At 40.8% G+C, this 13942-nt stretch overlaps 1 protein-coding gene across 1 annotated transcript in view; it reads left to right on the top strand.

The window, feature by feature from the left end:
* Rps6ka5 (ribosomal protein S6 kinase A5) overlaps positions 1 to 13734 on the top strand; it is a 131829-nt gene extending 118095 nt beyond the window's left edge. Inside the window, exons 14-17 of the mRNA XM_090344706.1 lie at positions 2773 to 2964; positions 6738 to 6897; positions 8503 to 8666; positions 10966 to 13734. Coding sequence (XP_090200832.1) covers positions 2773 to 2964; positions 6738 to 6897; positions 8503 to 8666; positions 10966 to 11205 — 756 coding nt within the window. The 3' untranslated portion in view covers positions 11206 to 13734. The remainder of the gene's footprint in view (positions 1 to 2772; positions 2965 to 6737; positions 6898 to 8502; positions 8667 to 10965) is intronic.
* The last annotated feature ends 208 nt before the right edge of the window (positions 13735 to 13942 follow it).

Raw genomic sequence — 13942 nt, 5'->3', positions numbered from 1 at the left:
ACTGTCCTCTACAGTAGAATTGAAGTTTGTCTTTCGACTTGTCTGATTCAAAGATACTTTTAGGCTGCCTGGAGTGTGGCCTAGTGGTAGAGTGATCGCCTAGGATGCATGAAGCCTTGCATTTGATTCCTCGGTACCACATACAGAGAAAAAGTCAAAAGTGGTGCTGTGGCAGCTCAAGTGATAGAGTGCTAGCCTTGAGAAAGCCCAAGAACAGTGCCCAGGCACTGAGTTCCAGCCTCAGGACTCGCACCCAAAAAAAAAAAAAAAGATACTTACGTAGCTTGAGTCTAAGATTTTTCTCTTATTTGGTTAAAGCAGAATCACTAGATTATTTGAAAGAACTCCACTAAAATTTAACATTAAATTTTGGAGAGATAAAAATGTACCTTTGAAGTAACATTTTTATAATTGTATAGTTTTTCTTTTGACTTTTAAATGGCAGAGTATATTATTTCCAAACTAAAAATTGAATCCCTTTACCATATAGCATTTTAAGATCTGATTATATATTTTGTGGCATTCATTTTTTGCATTGGCAAAAGCCTAAGTTTTAGGTGAGAATCAGATAAGTTTAGAAGCTGGCTGACATTCTTAGTAGACTACTTTGTTGTTTTTTTTTAAACTAATCTGATCTTCTTCAAAGATTAAGAAAAGTTACAGATATGAAATGAGTTTCAGGCAGACCTTAAAATGAAGGCAGAGGGTGAGCCTCAGCACCATTTCCAGCTTCTTTCTATGTGTGTGGTACCAAGGAATTGAACCCAGGTTTTTGTGCATGCTAGGATAGCACTCTACTGCTAGGCCAAACTTCAGGCCAGAGCTGCAGTGTTTTAGAATGGATCTTTTTTTTTTCCTGAGCAGGTGGTCTCAACAGTGAACCTAAAATCTTCAGCACACCATGTTGTAAACAGATGTGCTTTCGTCTAGGCTTTGTTTTTCCATTTGTACAACTCCAGCAGAGCAGAATTCATGTAATTCCTCAGGACTTTCGAGTACTGAGTGAACATTGGCTCCCCTTAAAGTCACCAGCTGCATTTCCTATCCCGGGAGGCAACATGCTTCCCAGGGACAACTGTCTTCTCGCTGGTGATCTATGTGAGATCTGGGTAGCTTGCTGCAGCCCCACCTCCAGCTTTATGCCACAGAGTCAGCTTCCTAAACTTCATAAGCCAACCTCTACTGGTGTCACACTTAACCTTCTGCAGCTGTTTTTCCTGTCCCACTTTCAGAGAAGTAAAGAGAGCTAGGGCCTTGCTCTTGGTCAGTGTTAGGATAGGAAATCATGGCTGGTTTTATCTTTTCTCAAGGCCACTAACTTTCTCCATATTCACAGGAAGGCTGTTTTATTTTCAGATCATCTATGTATTTACTACAATAGTACTTCTAATTCCTCAAAGAATTGTTACTTTGCATTCACCATTTAGCTGCCTGGTACAAATGACCTGGCCTGCCTCAGATTTTGAATGGCCTGCTTTGCTACACTTAATAATTTTTTAGTCTTTTATTTAAAGTGAAATCCCTGTGACTCTTCCATTTATTAAATACCTAGGGTTATTAATTGGTCTGATTCCAGTGTTGTGTCTGAGCGATTAGGTTGTTCTGAGGAGAGGAGGGAGCGAGCTGGGGCTTTCTATTCAATCATGCAGTCTGAACACATTCATTTACCAATGAAATTCACCATCTCAATTAAAGCCATTCATGAAACCTGTTACCACAGTAATATCAAAGACTATTAGCACCATGGCAGATATAATAATGACAAAAAAAACCCTTGAAATAGTGTGAAAATGTAACAGGGACAGAGTGAACACATACTATTAAAAGAGTGGTGTTGATAGATTTCACAGAGATGCCACAAACCTTCACTATGTAAAAACTTATCTACAAAATGTGATAAAATGAAGCACAATAAAACAAGCTCTATCTGTACCCCCATGACAGGTCCTGATGATAGTGAGATCGGTGAGGAGGACGCATAGTTCTTTCCTTACAGAGCTGTGGTCTAATGGTGGTCAGAACAATCCACTAAAACTACAGAAATGACTGAGTGCCAGAATGGAAAAGGAACCTGTAAGGAGAAACTCCTGGCAGTTCTCACTTCCATTTGGTAGGATAGTTAGGGTAGATCTCTAAATGAAGACTGAGTATGTAGGAGCCAGGCTGGAAGATTGCTTGATAGAGGAGTGGAAGACAAATTCATGCATTAGGCACTGCTTGCTCACACCTGTAATCCTAGCTACTCAGGATGCTGAGATCTAAGGATCATGGTTCAAAGCCATCTCAGGCAGAAAGGTCCCCTTGAGACTCTTCTTGTCCCAATTAACCACTCCAACATACACACACACACACACACACACACACACACACACACACACACACACACACACACGGAAATGGTGCTGTGGTAGAGCACTACCCTTAAACACAATCAGGAGTAGCGCCCAGGCCCTGAGTTCAAGCCCCTCAACCAACTAAAAGCAAAGAGACTAACAACAACAAAAAACCCCACAGAGGTATGGTACAGTTAAAAAAAAAAAAGAAAGAAAAGAAAAGAAACAGAAGAAAGGAATATTTATCAAAAATACAAAGATCAGAGCTGGAAAAAAAATACAAAGAAGAGACCAACCATCATGCATGGACATCCAGCCCTAGACTGTCTCCATGCGTAAATCATATGGCAGTACACATAGAGACAATGTTCTATAAGTTGGACCAGCTGATCCCCTGACATTTTTATGAGGCTCTGACCCATGTATTGATATCTCGCAGAATTTACTGTTCACAGATGAAAATGATAATTTGGAAATTAAAGTCATTGACTTTGGGTTTGCACGCCTCAAGCCACCTGACAATCAACCCCTGAAGACTCCGTGCTTCACCCTTCATTATGCAGCTCCAGAGCTCCTAAATCACAATGGCTATGACGAGTCCTGTGACCTGTGGAGCTTGGGCGTCATTTTGGTGAGTTCTTCTTGGCAGAGACATGGTGCCCAGCCACTTCTCTGGTGTTCTTTCTATTTAATCCTCTGTTTTTTCTTGTGCTCACATTCATGAAAATTAGCAAACCAGTTCTTCACTTTGCAGCCAGTTCAAGGTTTTACAGAAGAACATATCCATTTCTTAAAAGTTACAGTCAAGAAAACATAGGATTTTGTTACGTTTCTGAGAAGTTATCTTTGATGTAAGCTATACATTGTTTTTTATGAATTGCTCATTATGAGCTCTCATCATTTTCCCATGGTGATATTTCTCTTATTCAACTTTGAAGCTCTGTTACATTTAATACTGTAATTTAAGCTTTAATTCTTTGCCATCAACAATTAGAATGTTCTTCTGACTTATACTTTGTTTGAAAACTTCAGTTTTAGTAATATGGGATTTTGATTTTGTTTCAGAAGAGTTTACATAGAGACTGGTGTATTTTACTGCCATGTAGTAAGGTTTGTCTATCTTTTCCTTTATGGTGTGTGGCTTTGATGTCAGACTGTCACTATACCCCTTCCCTCAACCCAAGACTGTAAAAATATTCTCTAAATTTTCCTTTTGAGTTACTCTGGCTTATTTTTATACTTCAATCTGTACTCCATCTGGGATTTATTTTAGTGTCGATATATTTTCTCCCAGTGGCTAGCCACTTGTCCCAGCAAGATGGTTCTTTATTTTTAAGCTTTATATGGTTTTCATCTGAGGAGTTTTAAACCATCATTTATCACTTTCAAACTAAACTTACATATTTATGAATAAGATATTTAGTAAAAATAAACTCCTAACTTGTCTCTATTTAAGGATTTTAAAGTCTTTTATTGATGACTTTTTCATTAGTTAGCAATATTCTAAAAGGAAACCTGTTCATTTTTTTTTTTTCTGCCAGTCTTGGGCTTGGGCTCAGGGCCTGAGCACTGTCCTTGGACTTTCTCAAGGCTAGAGCTCTACCACTTGAGCCTCAGCACCTCTTCCAGCTTTTTTCTATGTGTGGGGTACTAAGGAATCGAACCCGGGTCTTCGTGCATGCTAGGCAAGCACTCTACTACTAGGCAACACTCCCAGCCCAAACCTGTTCATTTTTAATATTAACTTTTCTGTTGTAAGAGAGACTTCACTTTATGTAGGCTGATTATGACTATCATGGGCGTCTTAAGCATACGAAGCCTGCCTGATGTTAGAGAGCCTGGATATTGCGAAACAACTGTGTACAGGCACAGGAGGGAGCTGCACAGCCCTCTAGATCTGACTGTCAAATTTTTTTTAAAGTATGGGATAACAAGAAAGTTAATTGTGCCATAGAGTACAGGTCTGAAAGTCCAGACTGGGAACACACCATTCGTTTCATCAACAAATAGCTAGAAAAGGTAACATGGGAACCTATAGATTAAAGAAACGTGAGAGGTGAGTGGCTGTCTGTGATCCCAGCTACTTGGAGACTGGAAGGATCATGGATGAGATCAACTCCAGCAAAAAGCTAGGGAGACACCGTAGTAATCTGGATCACCAGTAGAATGGGCACTGGGTGAACATCTGTGGTCCCTCCTCTGGGATGTGTAGATAGGAGGGTCGTTGGAGGCCAATCTGAGCAAAAAACAGGAGACCCTGCTTGAAAAATAACTAATGTATAGAAGTGCTGGGTATGTGGCTCAAGTGCCTGCCAGCAAGCACAAGGCCCTGCGTTTAAAGCCCCAGTACTGCCATGGAAGAGAAGGAAAGGGACGGGGAGAAGAAGAAAGAGGGAAGGAAGGAGAGACAGAGAGAGAGAGACAGATGGGGGGGTGGGGGAGAAGGAAAGAGAAAGAAAGAAAGAGAAAGAAAGAAAGAAAGAAAAAGTTAGTTTATATATAGATGGGTACTGATTGCTCATGTCTAGCTATTCAGGAGGATGATATCTGAAGATGGTGGTTCAAAGCCAGCCTGGGCAGGAAAAGTCTGTGAAACTCTAATCTCCAATTAACCACCAGAAAAGCCAGAACTGGAGCTGTGCTCAAAGTGGTAGAGCTTTTAAGCCTTGAGCAAAAGGTCAGGAACAGTGCCCAAACCCTGAATTCAAGCCCCATGACTGGCCCCCCCCTCCAAAAAAATGTTCATTTTTGAAGCTCACTTGAATCTTGAGTTAAGAAAATTTGAATTTAAATTGTTTATTAAAATCTAATTCTAAATGTGTTTCTTATAGATATATATTTGCATATGCTATATATCACCTATGTAACAGAGTGAGGGAACGTTGAACTTTGACTACATAGTTAACAGGCTTCAAAAGAATGACTATTAAGTTTAGGTGTGATGATGGTATTATGGCTATGGTTTGTAAAAGTCTTGCCTTTTCAAGATAAATGATAAAATAGTTACAGAAGAAAACAAATAAAAATGTTATGTACATTAAACTGCCATAACTGAGTGCTTTGAAAACTTTTTCATATCTCCTGACATCTACAGACAAAGCCTGAATCACCCCATAGCAAACCACAAAACAAAACAAAAGGTCTTCTATTTAAAGTCTCCTATCTATCTTAGAAAGAAATGACCCTTTTGAATTTACACTTAATAAACATGAAATATCTATTTAAATATGAAAACAATCATATTACCTGTACTGAATACAATAAGTACTACAGGAAAATATGTCATGTAATATTATGTTTTAACTATAATCCAGTATGTACCACATATATTCCCTGTCTGAAAATGTACAGGCATTTAAGTAAAATGGAGTGTACCAAATACATTAATCTGTTTGTGGTGCTAATTCAATATGCCACAAACCTATTTTCCCATAGTTTTAGAGGCTGAGTAGATCAAGATCAAGGTGCAACAGGCAGAATGCCTTGTAGGGCTCTCCTTTGGGGATCACAGCCGACTCTGCTCTTTGTATTCACACAGCCTTTCCTGGATGCATTCACCCAGAGAGAGCTCTTTCACGTACATCATCTTACAAACAAAAACCATGGTAGACCAGTCCTTGCCTGTTTAACTTCCTTTCATACCAATCACCTCCAGAAATATAGATACATAGGCTTGAGGATTCAACCTAGTAATTCAGGGGGAACACAAATATTTGGCCCATAGTATTATGTATTTTAGAATAATATTTATAACATACCTGACCTTTGAAGTAGTGCCTAATTTCATTTAAGTTATATTTCTCCAAGTATTTACTCTGGAGACAGTTTTTTCACTGCTTCTGAATTTCTGTTTTGAAAATCTCAAAACTAGAGAATATAAGGGGGAAATGTGGTACACATCTAACATTTTGCTGCAGTTACTTTTTCTTTCAGTATGATTCTTGTGTACATTCTTTCTATGTCTGTGTGCATGTGGCACATGCACATGGATGTATCTAATACAGATGTATGCAGATGGACCTATGTCCATATATATATATTATATATATGTCCTTGTTTAGGCATAAATATGCTGTTTGCAAAAGTATTTTCTGCAATTTGCAAATAGAAAATTATTCTTAACCAGAGTTGATTGGTAGATAATTAACTAAAACTTTTAAGATATTAACCCCTCTGAATAAGGATAGGGGATGCTGTAATCATAAAATAGTTTTAAATCTTGCTAGCATAAAAAGCCATCTACTTCATTTACAGATTGTTGAAATACGTGGTTGATGTCACATAAGCCTTCAAACCCCAGGCTAGTTGTAATAGTTGGAAGTTGTGCTGATTAAGTTAGTGATGGGTGAGTGGAATGACTTTAGGAGCAATTTTATTCCATTCTGTCACTTTTTCCCACTGTAGTATACAATGCTGTCGGGGCAGGTTCCATTCCAATCTCATGACAGAAGTCTGACATGTACTAGCGCAGTGGAAATCATGAAGAAAATTAAAAAGGGAGACTTCTCTTTTGAAGGAGAAGCCTGGAAGAATGTGTCCCAAGAGGCAAAAGATCTGATTCAAGGTAAGACTCAATGAGGTGTCGTGCTGTGTGTGACATGTAGTGACTGAGATAGACTCACACCCATTACATGTGTGTATGTGTGCTTGTTATTCAGGGATCCCACATATGTTCTCAAAGGCTGGCCAGGTGACTCTTCACCTTCTTAGTGGAAAGCTTTCTCTGCGATCTTATTCCTGTTCTCAGCATGAACTCACATTTGGCTCTTACTTTTTCCATCTAACATACCAGAAATGAATCTATACTTTTCTATACTGTTCTTTCCCCCCAAGCATTTCTCTTCCCCCACCTTTTGGGTGATGGCTCTACTCAGTTGCCAGACCACCAAAACAGATTCCTGGGTGCTACTGTGGCCCTCGCCCTGTTCTCCACAGCTAACCACTACAGCCTGCCTGCCCCCACCTAGATCCTGCCATCATTTATCTGCCCTGATCCTGCCATATCTTTTCAGCTTATTTCACCCCCTCTGATTCTCTTTCCCATCATGCATTGACAGTGACAAAAATGATCGTACCTTTTTAGGTAAAAATGGAGAATCTCCGTTAGCTCCAGGTCAGACTCCTTAGCCTGGTATTCAGGTCTTGACTCCGCTGTCCAGTGCTTCTCATCACCCCAGTCTTTCCCATTATTGAAGAACTGAGTTCTTCAAGTGGGCCACATTTTCAGATGCTTCCATTTCAGGTGACTTCTTAACACATATGCTTCTTAATCCTGGCAGCACCTCTTATTTCTCCCTCCCTCCCTCCCTCCTTCCCTTCCTCCTTCCTTCCGTTCCTCCCTCCCTCCCTCCCTTCCTCCCTCCCTCCCTCCCTCCCTTCCTTCCTTCCCTCTCTTTAACCCCCCCTTCCTTCCTTCCTTCCCTCTCTTCCTCCCCCTACCCTCTCTCTTCTGCCAGTCCTACCTGGACTTGACTTAGGGCACTATCATGGACCTTTTTTTTTTGCTCAAGGATAGCACTCTACAACCTGAGCCATAGCTCTGCTTCTGACTGTTAATTTGGTGGTTAGTGAGTCTCACGGACTGGCTTTGAACTGTGATCCTCAGAACTCAGCCTCCTGAGTAGCCAGGATTACAGGCATCAGCCTCCAGCACTCAGCTAATACTTGGAGCACCTTTATCTAGCCCAAGATACACTTTTCCTCAAGCAGACCCTTCTCCTGGATCTTACTGTATGCCCGTGTTGGTCCTGCACCTATCCTGCCATGGTAGAGTCTCTCTTATCTCCTGACTGCTCTTCCGCCACACTTCCTGATGAAGAAGACGGCTGTTAAAGGCTTCCACTCTCTGGTAGACCTAGTGAATGAATGACTGTGGTTGACGTTTACTAAGTCACCAGTGGGAGTCCTTGTTTGGGGTGATATTTTCTCCTGATTGGAAAGCCAGTTCGCCCACAGCCTCCTAGAAATAGGCTTCTGTGACCTTATCTTAGCATCCTGTCCACTGGGAGATGCAGATGTCTGTGAAACAGTAATTATATTTTAGGAGGTTGAAACCTTAATGCTATCATGACATGTGAACAGAATTGGCACTTATATCTGAAGTCGATTTTCAAGTCATGTTTAAAATGGCACATAATAAGATTAAAATCTCTTCCATTCATTTCCACAGGACTTCTCACAGTGGATCCAAACAAAAGGCTTAAGATGTCTGGCTTGAGATATAATGAGTGGCTTCAGGATGGCAGCCAGCTGTCCTCCAATCCTCTGATGACCCCGGACATTCTGGGATCTTCAGGAGCTGCAGTGCACACGTGTGTGAAAGCAACCTTCCATGTAAGGCCCTGTGCTGTGCACGCAGAGGGCGGTGTGGAAAGGAATCCTATCACGTAGCCCTGGTAGCCTTGGAGACATAGTCTCCTTCATACATTTAGCATGTGTCTTTTTAATTTTAGCTATGCTTTTATCAACTGCTTCAGGCAATGAACACATTGTAAACCAAGTTATTTCTAACTTACCAAACACTTAATTTTCATATTCAGCGTGACTTTGTGGTAGATGAACAGTTCATGTGGCATAGGTAATAAAAATAAGATTTAGAAGATACTTTTTCCTCTGGTGGCTCACAACTGTAATCCTAGCTACTCAGGAAGATCTGAAACATGAGGATTACAGTTTGAAGGAAAGCCGGGGAGAATCTGGTATCCAGTTAACTATCAAAGCATCCAGAAGTGGATCTGTGGCTTGAGTGGTAGAGTACTAGTTTTGAGCAAAAATGTTCAGAGACAACACCCAGGCCCCAAGTTCAAGCCCCTGACCAGTATAAAAGAGAATGGGGGGGGAGACCAAAAACCAATACTTAAGAAACTGAGGGTGGGAGCATACATAACCTAGTGGTAGAGTGCTCGCCTAGTATGCATAAAGCCCTGGGTTGGATTCCTCAGTACCACATACACAGAAAAAGCTGGAAGTGGAGCTGTGGCTCAAGTGGTAGAGCTCTATCCTTGAGCAAAATGTCTCTAAGGACAGTGCCCGGGTCCTAAGTTCAAGCCCCAGGACTGAAAAAAAAAAAAAAAGAATGGGAACTGAGACATGTTCATTCAACAATCATTGAGTACCTAGAATGGTCTAAAGACTGTGAAGGCTATAAAGAAAGTTAATTGTGTCAGATGCAAACTGGATTTGAAAGACTGGGGTTGCCTGGTAATAACCTTGTGCAGCTTTGTGTCAGGCATATGTCGGGCATTAAGATAGTTAGAATAAAATGAGTTGAGGCACACAAGTTATCTCTAAAGAGATTATCCTGAGCATGAGATAGGCTAGCACACGCAACAGGACTTGGAAAAGTGATAAACTAGGAGACATTGAGAAGTGGAGAGAACTGCCGCAGGCACCATCGCAAGTGGTCCAGGTCTCCTCACTGACACAGATCATGGCTCACTGCAGCATTGCCCATTGGCACTATCTGGTGCCAGGAAAGTCAGGACAAGTTGTGATGAGGCATGGAGAACTAAGCTGCACTGGGGTGAGGTGGCTAACATATACCACAGACATTGCATTGGAAGGCTCCACAGGGATCAGTCTGGTCTGCGTTAAAAATTTGGGATCAGCACTTCAAATTTGAGATAGAGTCAATAAAAAGTAACAGAGTAAACCAAGTGCCACTGGCTCACACCTGTAATCCTAACTACTCAAGAGGCTGAGATCTGAGGATCGGAGTTCAAAGCCAGTCGAGGCAGGAAAGTCTGTGAAACTCTTATCTCCAATAAAAATTACTTAGAAATAGCTGGAAGTGGAGCCATGGCTCAAGTGGCAGTTTTGAGCACAAAGAAGCTCAGAGAGAGTGCCCAGGCCCAGAGTTCAAGCCCTAGGACTGTCAGAGGAGGTAGATGGTGGTAGAAGTGGTATTGGTTTTAAGAAATAATATTCAGGAGTTCCCAGTCAGTGGTAGCTTCTACTGAGATGTAATGTTAACGTCATCAAAAGATAACTTAGGAGCTAGAGATAAGTCTTCAGAGTAGAGAACTTGCCAGCCAACCTTAAGGCCCTTATTTCCATCCCCAACACCAAGGAAAAGTTGGCATTAGAATCCTGACTCCTGGAAAGCACATCTGGTTTGATTCAGTGCAATCCACTGGGTCGGGCATGTGGCCAAGTGCTGTGTGGGGCCCTAGGTTCTGTTCCCCGGGACAGCAAGAGGAAAACACTAAATCTTTCCCAAGCACCTCTCTTAACTCCCTGACTGTTTGAATAGAAGTGTTTTCAGAGCTTTGTTCCCAAAACAACTTGAAGCTGTTGTTGCCAATAGAAAGTTCTCTTATGCCATAGGCTTCTACAAGCTTCAGAATAAGAAAAAAACAAAGCTTCAATAGTTTCCTTTTTTTTTTTTCTTGGTGGGTCATGGGGCTTGAACCTTGGGCCTGGGCACTGCCCCCGAACTCTACAGTTCAAGGCTACCAACCTACACTAGAGCCAAGCCCCGCTTCCCATTTTCTAGAGGTTAATTGGAGATAAGAGTCTTGGCTTTTGTGCCTGGGCTGGCTTTGAATCTTGATCCTCAGATCCCAGCCTCCTGAGTAGCTAGAATTACAAATACTTTTATCTTTACCATGGTTTCCTGTGTTCTCCCCCCTAGGCCTTTAACAAATACAAGCGAGAAGGATTTTGCCTTCAGAATGTTGATAAGGCCCCTTTGGCTAAGAGAAGGAAAATGAAAAAGACCAGCACCAGCACAGAGACTCGCAGCAGCTCCAGTGAGAGCTCCCACTCCTCTTCCTCCCACTCTCATGGCAAAACCACGCCCACCAAGACACTGCAGCCCAGCAATCCTGCAGACAACAGCAACCCAGAGACCCTCTTCCAGTTCTCGGACTGAGCAGCCTTGGTGTGGTAGGAAGTGACTTCCCCTCAGCAAGGTGCCTGACGTGCTGTCTGTGCTTTAAATGAGGTGTCCTAGTGGTCTCACTGGAATCTGTCTTGTGGTGAACTCTTTCAGGAAAACCCCATTTGGTTGTCCTCCTCCAAAAGCACGAGACATAGAGCGTTACTGTAAAGAGAGCACATGTGATGCTTTTAGCCACCCAGACTGGGCCCACAGAACTGTTCTTCAAACAGCCAAGGGCTCCGTGAAATTAGGTAGTCACTGGTGAGGTGGGAGCTTTCAAATGTCTGCCAACAAGACTTACTGATGCCTTTTTCTGTACCTGGTGGTAAAGTGGACTTTTAAGTGATTTTCACCCTTTGGATTGGTGATATTTATCAGAAAAAGTCTGTTTTCAAAGTGTTTACTGAATGTTATTTGTGGCTTATACTTATTTCTTGAGAGAGAATTTTAACTTATTGTTTTATTTTATGGTTATATAGTATGATAACCTGCTTTTGTTAATCTTTTTTCTTTTTTAATGTTAAAAGAAAAGTACTATGAACTTCAGGTCCCATGCTGTACATTTGGGTCTGAGTTGCATGCCCAGCTCTCTGTGTTTTTCATTTTGCACTGCTCTTTGCTGGCGGTTTGTTTTCATGGTTATTGCAGACAACAGACTATTAAGGTACACGTCTCTCTGTTTTAAATAATATGGCACTTTATACAACTGTGGCTAAAGCAATCCTTTTGATAAAGTACACTGTTTAAAGTATATGTACTGTACGTTTGCCATTTTTCTATTAACTACTTTAAATTTGTCCTCACATCCCTCCTCTGCTTTGTGCACAAGTAGAACGGGTGTGTGCGCTGTGTAAATGAGTCATTAGTCACTTATGCACCAATACAAATTAAAACTAAAGGGAAATTCTACTCGACACTGTGCTTCGTATCTGTACACTGTGTTGTATGACACAGGGTTCCTCCTGTGGTCCTATACTATGTACATAATATTTTAGAATCAGATCTATGGCCTGTTTTTGAAATTTTTCAGTTAAATTTTAAATCCAGAAGGCCTATTTTATAAAGTTATGCAGAGCACTATTTTATTGCTCAAAAATTCTGAATTCATATAAGAAAACAAGTGCTATGCGATGAATACATTTCATGGAAAGACTGCTGCATTTTAAAATACAATTAATGAATTCCCTATGCAAAAAATAAAAGTGAAGTAATAGGATTGTATGTTTTTTTTTTCTTTTAAAGCCATCACATGAATGAATGAATGTCAGGACTGAGAAAAGTGATCTTTGCTGTGTTTACAGGAATCATGCTTCAAAAGATAATGACCTACATATTATGTTTATTTTGTAGTTTTGGGTAATGATAACTTCTTAAGCTTTTGTTTGGAATTTGGACAGTGATATTTATTTGTACCTTTCTTGAGGTAATAACAGCATTAATTTTAATCAGTTATAAATGCTAAGAAAAAAACCTGTTGCACTCTATGTAATGGTAGTATATTTATTACTAAATGTGTATATTTAATAGCACAGGCAACAAAATGGCAAATATTAAAGTATTTTCAAAAAATTGTATTATCCTGTTGACATTCTGTCCACAGTGGTTAAGAATAACTTTTTATACTTTTCACTGACCTAAATGGCTCCAGAATTCTCATTGAGGCAGAAAAAAGCTTTGTGCCCCTCGTTTTCAGTTGTTCCTAAGAATAGTGGGGAAATTTGATGTGAGTTACTACCAAATTAGCTAATGGACCAAAAGTTTGACCCTCAGTGTTACAGATTTAAAATAAGGATGTATCTCTTTATTTTTACACTTGATATATTTGGCATACATGTGGAAATGAATAAGTTCAAGATTTTGGGGTTTTTCGGGGGGGTGGTTTTGTTTTTTGTTTTGTTTTTGTTTTGTGTTTTCTTTTGTTTTTTGCCAGTCCGAGGGCTTAAACTCAGGGCCTGAGCAATGTCCTTGGGCTTTCTCAAGGCTAGAGCGCTACCACTTGAGCCACTTAACCAATCCCAGCTTTTTCTATGTATGTGGTATTGACATATCGAACCCAGGTCTTCCTGCATGCTAGTACTCTATCTACCACTAGGCCAAACTCCCAGTCCCTGTTTTTTGTTTTTGTCTCAGTCTTGACCTTGAACTCAAGAGCTTGGACACTGTCCATGAGCTTCTTTTGCTTGAGGCTAAATGCTTTACTACTTGAGCCAAACCACTTCCAGCTTTTATAGTAGCTTACTGGAGATTAAAGTCTCATGAATTTTCCTGCTGGCCTTGAACCTCAATCCTCAGATAGCAGCCTTCTGAGGATTATAGACATGAGCCATCAGCATCAGGCTCAAGTTATTTTTTAGACTGTGTGTTCTGGTAGTAGGTCAGTTGTAATGTCCAATTGGAGTCTATATTGCAACAGAAAATGACCCAGAAAAGCTGCCCAAGTGATTGATTGACTCACTCATTTTATTTCTTCCCCTTGAGTCTTCTCTGGGAAGACTTGACAGACACTGAGTTGGGCAAGAGTAAGAGACCAGAGGAACAGCAACGATCCTTCCTAAATTCTTTGGAAAGGACTTTTGACAAGACTTTAGGCATCACACACTTAACCACATGTTCCTGTCCACTCTCATTATCCTCATGCTGATAGACAGAACAGAAAATCAACATCTGATGTAGTTCACAGCAGCAGGCTTGGTGTGCAAGCTCTATGCAAGTGTCCCACAAATTGTCC

This window comes from Megascapheus bottae, chromosome 14 (genome assembly GCF_031878675.1).
Source record: "Megascapheus bottae isolate mThoBot1 chromosome 14, mThoBot2.hap1, whole genome shotgun sequence".
Taxonomy (NCBI): Eukaryota; Metazoa; Chordata; class Mammalia; order Rodentia; family Geomyidae; genus Megascapheus; species Megascapheus bottae.
Note: the sequence above shows the minus strand (reverse complement) of the source record. Positions and strands in the feature narration are given on the sequence as shown.